Source organism: Mus musculus, chromosome 9, assembly GCF_000001635.26.
Source record: "Mus musculus strain C57BL/6J chromosome 9, GRCm38.p6 C57BL/6J".
Taxonomy (NCBI): Eukaryota; Metazoa; Chordata; class Mammalia; order Rodentia; family Muridae; genus Mus; species Mus musculus.
In genome coordinates this window covers 64,305,957-64,324,484 of record NC_000075.6, presented here as the reverse complement: position 1 = coordinate 64,324,484, position 18,528 = coordinate 64,305,957, and the positions used below count along the sequence as shown (strand labels likewise).

The 18,528-nt window shown below is 45.3% G+C and overlaps 1 protein-coding gene across 6 annotated transcripts in view; it reads left to right on the top strand.

Annotated features, from left to right (window-relative positions):
• The window catches only part of Dis3l (DIS3 like exosome 3'-5' exoribonuclease), a 34,648-nt gene extending 16,919 nt beyond the window's left edge, over positions 1-17,729 (top strand). For 3 of the 6 annotated variants that reach the window (NM_001001295.2, NM_001177784.1, NM_172519.3), the window contains exons 7-17: positions 1,904-2,083; positions 5,233-5,402; positions 6,636-6,797; positions 9,685-9,932; positions 10,459-10,551; positions 12,506-13,039; positions 13,889-14,043; positions 14,140-14,318; positions 16,060-16,205; positions 16,881-17,055; positions 17,137-17,729. In NM_001001295.2, coding sequence (NP_001001295.2) covers positions 1,904-2,083; positions 5,233-5,402; positions 6,636-6,797; positions 9,685-9,932; positions 10,459-10,551; positions 12,506-13,039; positions 13,889-14,043; positions 14,140-14,318; positions 16,060-16,205; positions 16,881-17,055; positions 17,137-17,442 — 2,348 coding nt within the window. In that variant the 3' untranslated portion in view covers positions 17,443-17,729. The remainder of the gene's footprint in view (positions 1-1,903; positions 2,084-5,232; positions 5,403-6,635; positions 6,798-9,684; positions 9,933-10,458; positions 10,552-12,505; positions 13,040-13,888; positions 14,044-14,139; positions 14,319-16,059; positions 16,206-16,880; positions 17,056-17,136) is intronic. The other 3 variants (XM_030244206.1, XM_011242700.2, XM_006510982.4) reach the window with 1 other exon arrangement.
• The last annotated feature ends 799 nt before the right edge of the window (positions 17,730-18,528 follow it).

Sequence of the window (18,528 nt, the reverse complement as noted above, 5' to 3'; positions counted from 1 at the left end):
ACAATTTGGAGCTGGGTTATTAGTACTAGGCTAATAATGCTTTGCTTATGCCATTTGTCTGTCATTTCTGACTTTATTTTTTAATTCTTTAAAATTAAGCTGGGAATGATGGCACGTGCTTTTAATCCCAGCATTTGGTAGGCAGAGGCAGGATCTCAGGGAATTTAAGGTAAGCCTGGTCTGCAAAGAGAGCTCCAGAACAGCGAGGGCTACAGAGAGAGACTCTGTCTCTAATAAATAAGGAGATTCAGTTCCCTGAGTGAGATGTGAGACAGTGTGCATCTGCAGAGAGAGGTGTCGCCTCACAGCCCCCACCGCACACATCCCAGGTCCTCTCCTGTGCTCACCAGGTTGTCATCCTCCATAGTTATAGTCTTACTGTGCTCTGGGTTTTTAACTAGTCCTCGTAGCCAGCTGTGGCCTTAATTTCTGGTTTGTTGCGGTGTGTTTAAACTGCCATACAAGGAAAGGAAGCATGTCCCCTAAGGCCCACTGCTAACCGGTGCAGCTCAGCTTGCAGCCCAGGCTGTGACGTGAGCATTCCTAGACTGCCCCTATGTGCTCTCCTGTGAGCACATCTCAGGCAGGATGGCGAAACTAAGATGAAATGTAAAAGGAAGAGGAAATCTTGAAGATGAAAATGGGTTGAAGGAGACCAGGTAGTGGCTCCCACGCTCCTGTTTGTCCTGCCCTCTGCCAGTTCATGTCCTGTGTGTGTAGTTCATTCACATGCTGGCCACTCCTTTGGATCTGCAGGCCCTGAAAAGGTTGGGCATAATTCCAGTGTAGGCTCAGTTACATGGAGGAAGTGATGGTATAGGGAAGGATTCAAAACAAAATAACAGAAAGGTGAAGAGTGGTCATTATAAGTTATGTACCCATGTGAGACTGTCAACAACTGTAGTAACTTAAAAAAAAATAATGATGGATGGGTGCCTTGTACAAACACATTCTCCAGCCTTATGACATGGGAGCAGTCTTAGTTCTCCCCCAACCTGGCACAACACGAGAGTTAGTTCTAATATCAGTGAAGGCCTCTGCAACAGGACAGTTGGACTTAGAGCTGAGGGTGAAGACCTCAGGCAGAAACAAATCCACATCCTCTAATCTGGCTCCCACCAGAAGGTGCCACACGCATTAGGGAGGGTCTTTCTGCTTCTAATAATCTAATGGTCTGATCAAGGAAATCCCTCATCGGAGCATCCCACTGCTTATGTTTTAACTGATTTCAGAAGCAGTCACGTTGACAACCAAGATTACACATGGGGGTGTGTGTTATACAGGGTATACAGGTGCATTCACCATTATGTGCGATACTTTTGGAGGCCAGAAGTTGATGTTGAGTATCTCCTGTGTCATTCTCTACTGTGTGTGTGTGTGTGTGTGTGTGTGTGTGTAATGTAGTGCATTGCATGTTTATGTGCCCTGGCTTTTATGTGGGTGCTGGAGTTCAGGACTTAGGTTATCATGTTTACAAAGCATGCTGAGCTGTCTTCCCAACCTCCTTATTTTTTGAGACAGTGTCTCACTGGATGTGAAGCTTGCTCTTTTGGCTGGACTAACTAGCCAGTGGGCTCCCCAAGATCCCCCTGTCTCTAGCCCACCAAGTGCATGTGTTACCCACATGCACCCCACATCTGGCATTTGACCTGGTTTCTAAGATCCAACCTCAGACCCTGTTCCTTGTATGGCAGGCCCTGCACCCCCTTCCCTTAATCCCCTTCACCCTCTGTACCCCCTGCACCCTCTGCACCCCTTGCAGCCCCTTGGAAGAAGGAAACATCTCAGCAGAATGATTAGACTTGAGGCGTCCGTTTGAAATGTCCGCCCCCCCCCCCCCCCCCCCGTGAGGCAGTGCTCCTGCCCGGCAGCCACTGACTCCCAACCTCTCTGTCCCACACAGGCTTGGTCAGCGACATCCTCATCCATGGCTCGAAGGCTCGGAACCGCTCCATCCATGGAGACGTCGTGGTGGTGGAGATGCTCCCCAAAAGTGAGTGGAAAGGGAGAACAGCCGCCCTGGGTGAGAACGACAGTGATGACAAGGCCTCGGGCGAGTCCCCGAGTGAGCCCATGCCCACAGGTGAGCCCATCAGGAAGTACTTTTGTGTTTGTTTAATGAAAATTGTGTATATTCATCATGTATAATGTGATATTCTGATATAGGTATACATTGTTGAATGGCTAAATCCAGCTAATTAACAAATTTATTACCTCACGCCATGTTTTTAAGAAGTAATCTTTTATGTATAAGCGTGTTTTGCCTGTGCATGTGTGTTGTACATGTCTGGTGCCCAAGGGGCTAGAGTAGAGTATTGAATGCCCTGGAATTGGAATTATAGATGTTTGTGAGTCATTGTATGGGTGCTGGGTGCTCGGGCTCATGACTTATAAGAACCCAAAGTGTTGCTGATACTAAAATAAGACATGCTGTCTGCATTATCAGCCTCCCTGTCTGCAGTCTGCTTCTCTGTTGCTGTTTCTAAGGTTGGGGATTGAACCTAGGACCTCAGACTTGCTGAACACATATGTGCTCTGCCATTCATCTACCCTCAGTTCTTCTACAGGTGTTCTTGCTTGTTTTGTTTCTTTTGAGACAGGGTGTCAGGTAGCCTAGGCTGGCCTCAAACTCACTGTATTCAAGTTAATCCCCCTGTCTCTGCCTCCATAGCACTAGGATCATAAGTATACAAAACAAGACCTGACCACTCACAGGTTTATTCTGACTTCTTCAGCACCAAAGAAAACAAAAAGCCCCTCTGGACTGCATGGTTCCCAGCTACTGCCTCTTTTCCCTGCCTCAGTTTATGTAACTTTTCCCTCGACTTTCTCCCCTTCCGTTCTGCATGACCTCACTCGCTCACTTGCCGGTCTGACATTCCTCTTCCGTTCCTCTAAGTCTGCTTGTATCCAATTTCCCAGGATCCTCCTGCCCAGATGCTGCTTAGCTCCTTGTGCTCATTGTCATATGTGACAGCTCGTGGTCGTGCTGCTCTGGACATCAGGAAGCCCAGGCTCCCTCACCCCTGCCTGCCTGGCTGCACATCTCGGCTTCTGTCCTCCTTCTTCTCTCCTACTGCTTGCTGGGTGTGCCATGCTCTGCCCTGGGCCTCCGTGCTCTGCCCTGGGCCTCCTGGTTGCACTCTCTAGCCTAGGGTCAGTCTGCCTTTGCGTCTCCAGCCATCCCCTTGCCTCCGGTTGCCTTTATGGCATCTTCCCCTGATGTCCAGTGGCCATCTCTTCGGGAGATGCTTCATAAGCTCCCTGACTCATCATTATGGAAATCAGCTCAGAACCGACGTGCACGGAAGTGTTTGCAGGGTACTGAAGAAGGTTGGAGTTTAAACACGCACCTGAGCCAGATATACTGGGACAAAGAATGAAAAATGAGTTGTTTTCAGATAGATAATTGTTATTGCTTTTTAATTCTTCAATTATTCTTCAATACTCTCCAGAATTCTTCAATGCTTTAGAGGTAATCATTTGTTCAGGTTATATAAATTACTGTCAAACTTGAAAAAACAAAAGGCTGCTGACATCTGCCCCAAGCCTGCAGTCCCTGCAATGTTCCTCATCTCAGGAAACTGAAGATTTGTTCTTAGAATTGGGCCACCCAGAAGACTGGAATTTTCCTGCACTCATTTTTTGACACATCCACAGTGACTTAGGGCCTGAATCCAGCTACTTCCCACGCTTACACCACACCTCTGTGGAGCCAGGCCTCACTCAGGTGCCCTGTAGCAGGGTCATCTCATCAGCCCCTCATTGAGTTGACAGGCAGGTGGCTCAGTCAGTAACATGCATGCAACGAGGACCTGAATTTCATAGAGAGAACTCACATTTGAAAAATAGGCGTAGTGGCTCATGCATGTCATCACAGCACTGGGGAGGTAGAGACAGGAGGATCGCTAGAACTTACTAGCTAGCCAGTGTAGCCTAAGGTGGGCTTCAGGCCTATGAGAGACTATCTCAAAACTCAAGGTTATTGGTTCCCAAAGAGTCTCCCTGAGATGGACTTTTAGCTTGAACACACACATGCACACACATGCACACGCACACACATACACACGCACACGCACACACATGCACACGCACACACATGAAAATTTTGTGGGGAAAAGCACTTTCTCACTACTGTGGTTATCTTTTCCTGACTTGAGTGCTCTGTGTTAGACTCAGGATGTGTATTCAGTGCTCTGGACCAAGCAAGTGGAGCTGTTGAGAGCACACAGGCCACCGTGGAAGCACATAGCATCTAGGCGAGGGTTAAAGACAAGTCAGAAGGCAGCCATGGGTATGCACACTTCTAATCCCCATGCTGGGAGGCAGAGGCAGGCGGATCTCAGTCTGTCCCACCTATCTACATAGTGAGTTTCAGGACAGTCAGGGCTGCATAGAGAGGCAAATAACAGGCAAATGAAAGGCCAGGCCTTGTGGCTGTGCTTCTACCTCAGGTCTAAGGAGACAGAGGCCAACCTTGACTCAAAAAACCCATTGAACAGAGCTGGGTGTAGTGGTACAGGCCTTTAATTCTAGCGTTTGAGAAGCAGAGACAGGCACTTCTCTGTGAAATTTGGTTTACTTGAGTTCCAAGACATGGTGAAACACTCACTCAACAAAACAAACAGTGAATAACTAAGTCAGGGTGGAAGCCATTGCCCTCCTTCAGCATAGCAAGCCCTGAGTTCCAGGATGTGATGACAGAAGGGTCAGGGAGCGTTCTGAATGTCATGTTGGGCTCTGCAGAAAGGGAATGCTGTCAGGGTTTTGTTGTTGTTTTGTTTGAGACAGAGTTTCTCTATGTAGCTCAGGCTATCCTGGAACTCTCTTTGTAGACCAGGCTAGCCTTGAACTCAGAGATTCTCCTGTCTCTGCCTCCCTAGTGCTGTAATTAGAGGCATGAACTACTATACTGGCTGACAATGGTTTTTTTTGTTTATTTATTTTTTTAAAGCTATTCTTTTTTTTTTTTTTAACTAGATCTAGCCGGGCATTGGTGGCGCTTATCTTTAATCCCAGCACTTGGGAGGCAGAGGCAGGTGGATCTCTGAGTCCGGGCCAGCCTGGTGCACAGGTTTAAAGTGCTGAAGAAGCAGGTCCTCAAACACACTGAGCCGGGGCTTGAGACCGGGAGCTGTGCAGTTCTTGTTCACGTCCTTGCCTTCCACCCTCACAGCCCAGAGAGGAGATGGCTAACCAGTTAGTGTTTCCTTATGTTTTGTCTTCCTCAAGGTCGAGTGGTAGGCATCCTTCAGAAGAACTGGCGAGATTATGTGGTGACATTTCCATCCAAAGAAGAGGTCCAGTCTCAGGGCAAAAATGCTCAGAAGATCCTGGTTACGCCGTGGGATTACAGAATCCCTAAGATCCGCATCAGCACCCAGCAAGCAGAAGCCCTCCAGGTAGCTGCCCTCGCTTCTGTTCTGCCTCTGCCTTTGCTGGCTTTCCAGCAGCACCAGGAAGCGTTGTTATTTCCTTTGCATAAGAGGAAATAAATTATTGATGGTATCTGGCACTCTAAGATACTGTTTTTAAACATTCTAAATATATAAGAACCATCTATTAAGTAGTCCATGGTTAATAAATGAAGGCCATAGAGAAATTGTCCTAGAAAGAGCTGTGTAGGACAAGCTGAGTGAACATACATTATCCAGCTGTCCAACTCAGAAACTTTCAATACACACAGTTTGCCAAGACTAACAAGCTTCCTTCCAGGGAAAGATACAGAAATATGATCCAAGTGTCCTGCAGGGATGATATAGTGTAACCTCACAGATCGATTATCTGTATAGGACTGGAGCGCCAGGGAGAAGGCATAAACAAGAAATGCAGAAATTAACTTTTACTTGGTGCAGAGAATGGAAGTAATGCCTGACTTAATTTGCCTACTGCTTTGCAGATTGTAAATGAGATACTAGAGTAGAATGTCCCCAGCCCTTACCTTGCCTCTGGAAGCTCCCTGTGGACTCTCAGAGGACAGTTAGGACCCTTGCACTTTGCTTTCCAGGATGCCTGGGTTGCTGGACAGTGGAGAGGTCCACCTTACACCAATACTGTCTTTCCTGCCAAGGAGCAGCTTAAGACTAAAAAGAAATTAGAAAGTAATTCCCACACTGGAAATTGAGACTGTTGTTTTTATTTATTTATTAAGATTTATTTTATTTTTAATTGTAAATGTGTGTGGGTATTCTAGCACAAGCTAGAAATGGGTGTCAAGTCTCCTGGCATTACAGTTACAGAGGATTGTGAGCTGTCTGCAGGGTCCTTTGGAAGAGAGGCTTGTAAACACAGGCCCAGCTCTCAGGACCCTACATTATTGGATTGGACCCTTGTGTTCCAAGTGCTAAGTAAAATGTGCTACAATTGGCTTTTATTAGCAGACTAAAATTTCTGTCCCAGTTGTCTGAAGGAGAGAGATAACGCCTCCTTTCAAACACCAGCCAGTGGCTTGCAAACCAGCCGGCCATCTGAAGAGTGGCAAGAACAGCAACCAGAGAGCAGAGTAAGCCTCTGCAAGCCGCCGTTTGCAGGTCGGCCTGTGTGTGCTCTGCTCTGTTCATCTGGTTAGTCTGATGCTTCAGATTGGGCCATTTAACTCCAGCCTTGGTTGACTTTGTATTTTTCCCTTTGTGCAGGATTTCAGGGTGGTTGTGCGCATTGACTCCTGGGAGGCAACATCAGTGTATCCAAATGGACATTTTGTGCGTGTCTTAGGGAGAATCGGTGATCTGGAAGGGGAGATTGCAACCATCCTGGTAGAGAACAGTATCTCTGTGGTCCCCTTCTCAGAAGCCCAGGTCAGATTTCTCTGAGGCCTTTGGTCCAGAGACGTAGACATACATTTCTTTCTGCTTCTGTTGCTGTTTCATCTGGAAAAAAGAAAAATCGTTTCTGTGAGAGAGAATGTATGTGTAAGAGAGAGTGTGTGGGTGTATGAGAGTGTGTGTGCGTGTTTGTGTGTATGTGAGAGAGAGAGAGAGAGAGAGAGAGAGAGAGAGAAAGTGTGTGTGTGTGTGTGTGTGTGTGTGTGTGTGTGTGCATGCACACACTCGAGTAATTGTGCATGCAATATGGAGGCCAGAGGTCAACATCTAGCATTATCCTTAATCACTTTCTGCCTTACTTTATTTTTATGTTTTTATGTATGTGTCTGTGTGTACATATCCACTTGGGGAGCCAGAACAGGTTGTTGGATCCCCCGAATCTGGCTGTTGTAAGCTGACATGGGTGCTGGGAATCAAACTTGGGTCCTCCGGAAAAACAGCAAATGCTCTCACCTGCTGAGCTCTCTCTCCAGCCCCTCCACCTCATTGTCTGAGACAGAATCTCTATTGAAAGTGCAGCTCACTAAGTCAGTAAGGCTGGGGGTGCTCAGGCATCAGAGATCCTCCTGACTCAGCTCCTCGGCCCTAGGATCACAGGCGTCCCGAAGCACCCAGCTGTTCATGTGGCAGTGAGGGGTCCTTGTGTTTGTGTGGAGAGCCCTGCACTCATTGAGGCTTCTCTCCATCCCTGAAAAGATGCCACACTGTGCACCAACCCACCGGCTAAACTAAGTGAACTCCAAGTATAAACTGAGTTTCATACAGCCTCACAGCTCCCAAAACTTTATACTTCCCAGCTGTGCTTAAAATAACATGTCAGGGTCTTTTTTTTTTTTTTTTTTTTTAAAGATTTATTTATTTATTATATGTAAGTACACTGTAGCTGTCTTCTGACAGTCCAGAAGAGGGAGCCAGATCTCATTACAGATGGTTGTGAGCCACCATGTGGTTGCTGGGATTTGAACTCCGGACCTTCGGAAGAGCAGTCGGGTGCTCTTACCCGCTGAGCCATCTCACCAGCCCATCATGTCAGGGTCTTGAAGTCAGTGCCCACCCCAGCCCTCAGCATCCATGATCACCCTTTCCTCCTCCTCCTTCTCCTCTTCCTCCTCCTCCCTCCTCAGGTTTTTTATATTGTTTTGAGACAAGGTAATACTGTGTAGCCCTGGCTGGTCTGGAACACACAGATCCACCTGCCTCTGCCGATGGAGTGCCAGGATTGAAGGCAAGCACTACCACACCGTCCTGCACCACACCGTCCTGTAGATCATCTTTACAGACCCAGCCGAGCTCTGCCCCAACTAGAGATAGATGGGTCAAAAAGTCAGGCTCATTATGAGATGGTCTCTGAACCTTCACAGAAAAAAACCACAGTTCAGTGAGCATAAAGCACGAGTGACTCCATCACTGAGGTCTCACAGGCCCATAAATCTCCTCTATTACTCTCGTGTTCATAGCCATTGTGTGCGCTTACGTTCCTTCTGCTCTTTTCACTTAAAATGGTTTCTATATATTGACATAGCCTACTTATTTTTAGTAGTTAAGACAAATTACTGAAATTAATTTACCCTAGTTTGCTTAAACATTTTTCAATTTTTGGACATCAGTAGTGTTTAATTTTTCAGTATTAGGAAAAAAGTGTTACTTGAAAGATTTTTCTAAATCAGTGTTGCCTTTTTTATTCTTTTTGATCATCCCCTTGGAATGCCATCCTTAAAGTTAAATCACCAAGCCAAAGGGCATAAAAAATTTAAATAGGTTTGTTATGTATTGGCAGATAGTTTCCCAGAAAAATGTTGCCCCGTGTGAATTACCATCAAGAGCGTTTGGGTGTTCCTATTTTCATTATAGCTTGTGACAGAACAGGCGTCACAATAAGAAAATATTGTAAACTGTTTTACATTATTAAGTTTAGAATGTTTTACATAATTAAATTTTTATGTTTAACATTAGTTTCTGAAAATTATTTGTTGGCTGGCTTGGCACCTCTTAGTGAAAATGTGAGACTGAAATAAAGTAGTGACTAGACTTCCCAGGACTCCGTTTCTCTCCCTGTAGCCTCCTTAGCTTCAGACTGATAGCTTAAACAGGCAATCAGAGAGGGAAAATGCCCCAGATTAGTCTTGTTTAAATTATCTTTAAGAAATAAGCTTTTATTTGGAGAGATCGTGTAGGTTTTTTTTTTTTCTTCCCAGGGCTTAAAGTTTGAGTTAAAAGCTCACTCAGCTCAGGGCTCACAAGGAAACAGGATGCAATGTGTGGTCGGCTTTACCTTGCTCTAGCCCCGTAGCTGATGAGGCTGTCAGAAGTCACAGGACATTGCCTAGCGGGCTGTAAGGTGTTCAGTGTCGTCTTTTCTGCTGACTCCTGACCTCCCAGAGCCCGACATTTGTGAGGCACCCAATGAACAGTTACTAAACAAAAGAAGGCAAACGAGGTTGGGAGGACACTGTAAAGCACCTACTGTGCAAGCATGGGGATCCAGTTCCAACCAGAACCCACTTATCAAGCTGGGAACCGTGACGCAGGCTTGTACTAGCCCTAGTTCTGAGAAAGGAGCCAGAAAGAGACCTTCAGGTTTTGATGGCCATCCAGTCTGGCATCATTGGCGCATGCCAGGCTAGTGTACAATGACTCTATCTCAATAAACAAGATAGATGGTGTCTTCATGACTGCCTGATGTCTGAAGAGGACATAGGAACCCCAGGGGCTAGGGATACAGTGTTGAGCCACCATGTGGGTGCTAAGGATTGAACCTGGGTCCTCTGGCAGAGCAGCCATCTCGCCAGCCTTCTGAAGAGAGTGGGTTTTACGGATCCTTGCGATGCTTGGGTTTCTGAATATTTGGTCTGTGGTGCAGATGTGTGAGATGCCAGTGAACACACCAGAAAACCCTTGGAAAGTGAGTCCCAAAGAAGAGCAAGAGCGGAAGGACCTGAGGACCACCCACCTCGTGTTCAGCATCGACCCCAAAGGTTGTGAAGATGTGGATGACACACTCTCAGTCAGAACCTTGAATAACGGCAACCTGGAGCTGGGGGTCCACATCGCTGACGTCACACACTTTGTGGCCCCTAACTCTTACATCGATGTTGAAGCTAGAACGAGGTAATCTACTGGAAGGCAGCACTGCGCTGGGTGTATCTGGGTTAGTTTCAGAAGCTCACGATCTCTTGTTTGCGCAGTTCTGAAAATCTCTTCTGGGCTTTCCTCAAGTCCCACCTTCAGGAAAATAGTACCTTGACTAGTTTGTGTCCTTTCTAAACCTTTTACCCATCGTTTGTTTCCTCCAAAGTTAAGATGAGTAAATTTTTACGTGTAGTACAGCATTCTGTGTCGAAGCTAGATCATTATGCCACCATTTTTCTCATACAACCAAGATTCGTGTCACTTTTACTTTCTACATCAGTGGAGGAGTATTCAGCCTGAGCAATGCGACTTGGTCAAGTGGGCTCACGGGAGCCATTTCATTAGGCAGCCTCTCCGCTTGATGGAGAGCAGTACCCCAGGGGAATCCAACCCTGTGCCCTCGGCTGTTTACCTCCTGCAGCCCCTCCCGCCCCCCCCCCACACACACACCCTGTCAGCAGTTCTGCTGGCTGCTGAAGGTCAGTTGCATCACTTGTCATTCCAGGGCCACCACTTACTACCTAGCGGACCGTCGCTATGACATGCTGCCTTCCATCCTCAGCGCAGACCTCTGCTCCCTCCTGGGAGGCGTTGACCGGTGAGTCTGATATCACCTTCAGAGCCGCCTTCCAGTGCGCTCTCACCTCTGCTCCACACCCCTACCCACTGCTCTCCCCAGCGCCTCTGCTCCCCACTGACTTCTTCCCTTCCATATATACTCAGGGCGCTTTGTTTCTCCGGCCTCCTCCTCTCTGTTGTCCTGATGTTAGCTTTCTGAAGCCGTCCACAGGCTGAGGCCCCCGAGCTTAGGGAGTTTCTGTTGATCAGTGAGCACATGAGTCAGGCACTCCAACATTAGTAAGTAAGCTCCAAAAGACAGACGCTCCTTCCTGTTATTTTCCTGGGTAGTGATTTCTTGAATATTTTTCTCTATTTAGTGCATACAAATATAAGTGTGTATCATTTTTATTTTATCGCCGAGACAGGAGACTCACAAGCACTGGTTCTGCCTGCCTCTCTTTCTCTCTCTTCCTCTGTCTCTTTTTAAGTACTTAATAGCTTTGAGGAGAAATTTCTAGAAGCAGACCCTGTGCCAAGCTGCATGCATTTGTGTTTAGATCCATACAATCAGATTGCCCTCCCCGAGGTTGCAGCAGCCTGTCCCTACAGCAGTCAAGTGCAGAGTTCGTTCCCACAGCCTGGCCCATGTGCTGTGCTATCCTTTCATGTAAGGCAGTTTGCCTGCCAGACGAGTAGTGTCTAAGTTTAGATTCTACTCTTCTCCTCCTCTGTATAAAGCTCAAGGTTTTGGCTAAAGATGCTCTGTCACCTCTCCTGTGAGCTACTTCACAGTCCTTATTGTTTTCATTTGGTTTTGTGATTTATTACTGATTTATAACAACTTGTTATACTAGGAAGTTAGCCCCTCTAAAATGTATGAGTTATAGATCTTTAGGGTTTTTTCTTTAATAAAATGCTTTGGTGGCAGAATGGCTCTTTGCTAATGAGCTTTTTGTTAATTAACCTATCATCAAGATTGGTAGTAAGCTCACTGTCACCTTATAGGATTTAAAGGCTTTCTTCTGGTTTCCTGGCACTAAACAAATCTGTCTCGGTCAGTGCCAGGCTTTCAGAGTCAAAATGGAGAACTGTAAGGTTTTTCAGGCCCTGTGTAAACTCACTGAAGAGTCCTTCAGATAACAGAACCCATTGTGACTTTGTTGTTGATACATGTTACACAGTGAGCACTATGTAGTCCTGGCTGGCCTGCAACTCCCTAAGTAGACCAGGCTGGCCTTAGACTCACATCTGCCTGTCTTTGCCTCCCAAGTGCTGGAGTTAAAGGTGTATGCCACCACGCCCAGCCTGACTTAGTTTTTAACATTAAAATATGTGTGTGAACGTGTAGATAGATAGATAGATACATACATACATACATACATACATACATACATACATGAAGAAGGGGGGTTGTGTGTGTAATAGAATGATTAAAGAAATTGTACCAAAAGTCTGTAGCAAGGTCATTTCTTTCAAACTTGATTCAAAATCAAGTTCTGCTTGCCTCTAAATTAGAATAGAGTGGATTTGGAGAGATGGCTCAACAGTTAAGAGCATTGGCCACTCCTCCAGACAACTCTAACAACTCAGGTTTGATTCCCAGCATCTGTGTGACAGCTCACAGCTACCTGTAGTTCCAGGGGATCTGACGCCCTCTTCTGGCCTCCTTGAGCAGCAGACATACACCTAGTGTTCAGCCATACATGCAGCAAAATACCTATGGGTATTAAATAAAGAATAATAATCTTACATAAAAGAAACAGAGCCCTACAAGACTCAGTGGGTAAAGACACCTGTGCTATGTGTGAATTTGAGCTTCAGGACTAATATGGTGGAAAGAGAATGGCTCTCACAAGATGTCCCCTGACCTCCACACATTTGTCACAATACTCACATGTGCAACCATACACATAAATGTACACAAAATAAATAAAATGTATAACTGTTTAGAGAATGGAATAATTATCCTGTTGATGTCCCTGGTTTTATAGGTATGCTGTGTCAGTCATGTGGGAATTAGATAAAACCTCTTATGAAATTAAGAAGGTGTGGTACGGCAGAACCATTATCCGATCAGCTTACAAACTGTTCTACGAGGCGGCCCAGGAACTACTGGACGGAAACTTCAGCATTGTTGATGATATTCCAGAACTTAAAGCCTTGGACAAGCAGAGCCAACAGGCCAAACTAGAGGAGTTAGTGTGGGCAATTGGAAAGTTGACAGACATAGCTCGCCACATCCGAGCAAAGAGAGACCGCTGTGGAGCCTTGGAGCTGGAAGGGGTAGAGGTTCGAGTCCAGCTGGATGACAAGAAGAACATCCGTGACCTCATCCCCAAGCAGCCCCTGGAGGTTCACGAGACGGTGGCTGAGTGCATGATCCTAGCCAACCACTGGGTGGCCAAGAAGATCTGGGAGAGCTTCCCCCACCAGGCTCTGCTGCGCCAGCACCCTCCACCACACCAGGAGTTTTTCTCAGAGCTCCGGGAATGTGCTAAAGCAAAAGGCTTCTTCATAGACACACGGTAATCCGCTCCTGAGGGGGCAGAGGCATGGCAGAGAGTGCCTGTGTTTATTTATCTTACTGAAATATGGCCTGTAGCCAGGCACATTGGTTCATTGGTACCTGAGGCAGCTGGCTCACCAGTCTGAGGCTGGTCCACTTAAAGAGGATTTAAAAATTACGTTGTTGCCAAGCACAAGGTCCCAACTAAAATACCTTTTGTCAGTTTAGTCAATGGGTAGCTTCTGTCTTCAAGCAACAGAGTCTGCGGTCATTTGGTTGAGTTGAGTGCATTTGCATTCTGGTCACACTGACCAAGGACTTTCCAATGACCTCTTGGTTACTCATTCGAATGCTGAGGTGGTGGCCTGACCATTCATAGTTTACTGTAGCCATGTATTAACAGAACATTATTCTAAACTACATAAGAAATGTGAATTCGGGGGGCTGGGTAAATGGCTCAGCACTTACGAGCAAAATGACTTTACTGCTCTTTCAGAGGACCCAGGCTTGATTCCCAGGGCCCGCAAAGGACACACACACACGCATATATGAAAATAAATAACTTTTTTAAAAATGTAAATTCTGAGCCAGGGGGTGGCGGTGCACACTGGAATCCCAGCATGTGGAGGCAGAGATGGTCTCTGAGTTTGAGAGGCTACACAAAGAAATCCTGGCTCGAAAGAAAAAAATATTTTTTTTTTAATTCTAACAATCTTTCTTTGTTTAAACTTTAAAAGCAAACTAGTATTGAAAAGAAAATTGTGGCTAAGATAAATTTAACTGCTGACATCTGAGGATATTTAAACCCAGTAGTGTCACTTGTAAATGGCCTCTCGGGACCCATTGAGGCTTCTCTGTTTCTTGTTAGGTCCAATAAAACCCTGGCTGACTCTCTGGATAGTGCAAATGACCCCAAGGACCCCCTGGTAAACAAGCTGCTGCGCTCCATGGCCACCCAGGCCATGTCCAACGCGCTCTACTTCTCTACGGGATCCTGCGCAGAGGAGGAGTTCCATCATTACGGTAACTGACAGCACTGGCTTCCTGATGCCTTAACCGTGAGCAAGTCTTTTCCAGAGTGCTCTGTTCTTTATTCTGACGTCTTGCTTTCCTTTGAAGGGCTGGCCTTAGATAAATACACCCACTTTACCTCTCCAATAAGAAGATACTCAGATATTGTAGTACATCGGCTATTAATGGCAGCCATTTCAAAAGACAAGAAAATGGAGATTAAAGAAAATTTGTTCAGCAACAAAAATCTTGAGGAATTATGCAGACACATTAACAACAGAAACCGAGTAAGAAGAAATTTTAAACTCTTACCCATTATCTCAAAAGAGTTATCAGATTTCCTGCACCAAAGAGTGGAGTCCCACATATTTTTGCAAACTCCATAATTATTATAGCCCCGTGCTCTTAGTGTTCTAAGATAACATGAACTTGGGAGATTTTGTTGTTGTTGCTGCTGTTGCTGTTGTTTGTATTTTGAAACAGAGTCTCATTATGTAGACCAGTCTGTCCTCTGCCTCACAGATCTGCCTGCCTCTGCCTCCCAAGTGCTGGGATTAAAGGTGTCCTTTCTTAAGCACCGTGCCTAGCAGTTTTGTTTTGTGTTTTTAGATGAGATCTCACAGGCTGAGTTTCCAACTGAGGGGACTCAAGTGATCCTCCACATAGCCTCTCTGTGCACTAATCCAGGCTTAGCATTAGAGGCTTGACAATGGATTAGAGATCTTTCCTAAAAGTTAGAGATAGAGAGGTTTTAAGCCGCTGGATATGGTGTAACCTCAATATTTAGGAGGCTGACTCACACACGTGTAAAGTTTCAGGCTAGCCTGGTCTACATTAGCAAGATTATATATATATAAATAGAAGCCAGGCATGGTGGCCTTTAGGCCCTGTACTTGGGAGGCAGAAACAAGCAGATCTCTGCAAGTTTGAGGCAAGTATGATTTATATATGATTTTTAAGACAGCCAGGACTATAGTGAAATCATGTCTCAAGGAAAACAACAAAAAGTTAGCATTGTCTGTAATTTAATAGTGGGTATCTCTGCACAATAGTAAGTTTTATATCTTTAAAAGTTCTTAAATTGTGTATATATGTGTATGTTGAATATGTGTATTCAAGTGAAAGTCAAAGGATAATTTGTGGGAGTTGGTGATCTTCAACCATCTTCACCCAGTATGGAACTCAGGTTGTCAGGTTTGGCAATAAATGCCAATAACCATTGAGCCATCTCATCAATCTTGTGTGTGTGTGTGTGTGTGTGTGTGTGTGTGTGTGTGTGTGTGTATGTAACAGAGACAGAAAAACAGAGCAGCCGGGCGTGGTGGCGCACACCTTTAATCCCAGCACTCGGGAGGCAGAGGCAGGCGGATTTTTGAGTTCGAGGCCAGCCTAGTCTACAAAGTGAGTTCCAGGACAGTCAGGGCTACACAGAGAAACCCTGTCTCAAAAACAAAACAAAACAAAAAAGAAAGACAGAGCAGTTATTCGTATGTAATGGCACATGTGGGTATCACAGGATAACTTTCAAGAGTTGGCTCTTGCCTTCCACCGTGTTTTAGACACGGTCTTGTTTCTGCTACTGTGCTCTGCACTCCAGGACAGCTGGCCACTACAGCTGTGAGCTTCTGGCCAATTCTCCCATCTTTACCTCCCACCTTGTGCTAGGAGTACTGGGATTACAGATGTGTGCCGCCATGTCCAGCATTTCCTTGGTGCCTGGGGATTAACCCAGGTGATAAGGTTTGCATGGAGTGTGCTTTGCCCATTGAGCCTGCCCTCTCATCTCATCTCTACTCTTTGTATTTGAGGCCAGGTTACTGTCTCTTCTTCTTTGGTTTAGTTGAGACAAGGGCTGTAAACTAATGTCAATCCTCCTGTTTCAGCCTCCCAAGTGCTGGGATTACATGCAGGGGCCACCACCACACACTTGAATCCTGCCTGTTTAAAAGCTGTTTCTGTGGGAATGAGTTTGGGCTTCTTCCTGGACGGCAGGAACGGTTGTGATGCTTTGGGTTGCACTTCTTACAGGCGGCACAGCGGTCTCAGAAGCAGTCCACCGAGCTCTTCCAGTGCATGTACTTTAAAGACCGAGATGCAGAAACTGAGGAGCGCTGCATAGCTGATGGAGTTATTTATTCCATTAGAACAAATGGTGTACTTGTATTTATACCAAGGTATGTTACTTCTCGTGCAGTGGGTAACAGGAAACCATAGTTAAACAATACCAGTTTTGAACACAAATGTTGATTTTATATATAACTTACTAAAGCATTTATTTAGATTGGGGGTGTATAGCTTAACAGTGGATTGCTTGTCTAACATATCTGGAGTGCTGGATTTGATCCCCATCATTCCATAAAACCAGGTGTGATGACACCTATAAAGCAAGTTGGTCAAAAGTTCAAGGTCATCCTTAGCTATATAATGATTCTGATGCCAGATTGTGCTATATGAGACATTATCTCAAAAGAATATAAGCTTGTCATGGTGGTACACACCTTTAATCCCTAGCACTCAAGAAGCAAACACAACCAGCCACGGCTACACAGTGAGACTTTCTCAAATAACCCCTACATATTCATATATACATTGATTATATATATATATATCACATGAAATTATTGTATGTACATAGTATAATATACAGTCAGGAAATAAAGGCAACAATTGGGAGTACATGTAGACACACATCCCTACCAGTCTTAGAACTCTTCTTAGCTAGTAAAGTATTCTTTCTTATCTGTTTTTGTAAAAATGTTTCTGGGGTAAACCAGGGGAAAAATGGCTAAGTATAGTAAGGTCTGCATACTAAGAATATATTCTCTGTTTCCACCCTGTCAATGTCTGAGGTTTGGGATTAAAGGTGCTGCTTATCTGAAGAATAAAGATAGCTTAGTGATCTCCTGTGGCCCAGAGGGCAGCTCTGAATGGAAGCCAGGATCCCTACAAAGATCTCAAAACAAGATCATCTCTACCACAGCTGGAGGGCAGTCTGTTACATTTCATCTATTTGACCATGTGACGGTAAGTCTCTGCATTCAATGTTGCTTTCCAGTGTAAAGGAAAGAAGGCCATGATGCAGTAACATGTATTTCTCTGTGCCAGGTAAGAATTTCTGTCCAGGCCTCGCGCTGCCACTCTGATACAATCAGGCTTGAAATAGTAAGCAACAAGCCATACATGATCCCAAACACAGAACTCTGTCACCAGAGCTCCCTGCTGAAGAGTGAGTTAGTGAAGGAAGTAACCCGATCTGTGGAGGAAGCGCAGCTTGCACAAGAAGTCAAAGGCAAGGTGATTCAGGAAGAGCATCAAGAATACTGCCAGACAAAGGGAAGAAGTCTGTACACACTTCTGGAGGAGATAAGGGACCTAGCTCTTCTGGATGTCTCTGACAGTTGTGCAATGTGAAATACTTCCATGTCATTAAAGACCTTTGTCTTAAGTGGTGTACTTTTTTTTCTTTCTTCCTTTCTTCTTTTCTTTCTTTGTTGTTGTTGAGGGTTTCTCTGTGTAGCCCTTGCTGTCCTGGAACTCACTATGTAAACCAGGCTGTCCTTGAATTAAGAAATCCGCCCACCTCTGCCTCCCAAGTGCTGGGGTTAAAGGTGTGTGCCACCACGCCCAGCTTTTTTTTTTTTTTAAACACCTCTTGCCTCTGTCTTCAGACTGTTGGGATTAAAGATATATGCCACCACACTTGGCTCAAATTGATTCTTTCAAATGAAGTTTGGTTGGTTGGTTTTGGTGTTTCAAGACAGGCTTTCACTATGTATCCCTGGCTGTTCTGCAACTTACTCAGCGTATCAGGCTGGCTCAAACTCAAGAGATCTGCCTGCCTCCGCCCCCAGGTGCTGGGATTAGAGGCATGTGCTGCCACTGTCTAGCTCAAATGAAGTTTACTTTTGTAAATTTTACAGACACACTTGAGTTCCTCTGACATTAGGTAAAATTTTAGCCATTTTAGGTAAGACAGTCCTGCCTACCTTCTCCAAAATTCTTACTTCATGTTAATTTACACTTGCCCAATTATTCTGGCACCAGCTGAAGACATAAGAGTAGTGGGCTGCACCCTATGTCTTACCTCAAAGTCTCTTCCCACCCTTGAATTCTATTTTGTGCACCTTCAATAGCCAAATACTTGGCCTTCCCAAGAGAAGTGTTCCCAAACTCAACCACTAGAAAACTAAGTCTTTTCCCAAAGCCATACCAATCCATACAGTCTGTGCCCAACTTTCTGGCTTTTCAAACCATCTTTGTTACTCCCAATTTACCGGATGTCGATCCAAAATGTTACCTATCCTGTCACCACAGCACCATCAATATCTTTTCCCTAAGGAAGAGACAAGAGACCTTCTTTTAATCCTTGTCACTAAAAGTTTTCAGTCTTTTCCCCCAACTGAGAATATGCAGCCATGAAACAGACCATAAAATGTCTCACCATGGTGCTTTCTCAGCTCTCATTAGCACCTCCACCAAGCTCAGAAAGCAAGCAAA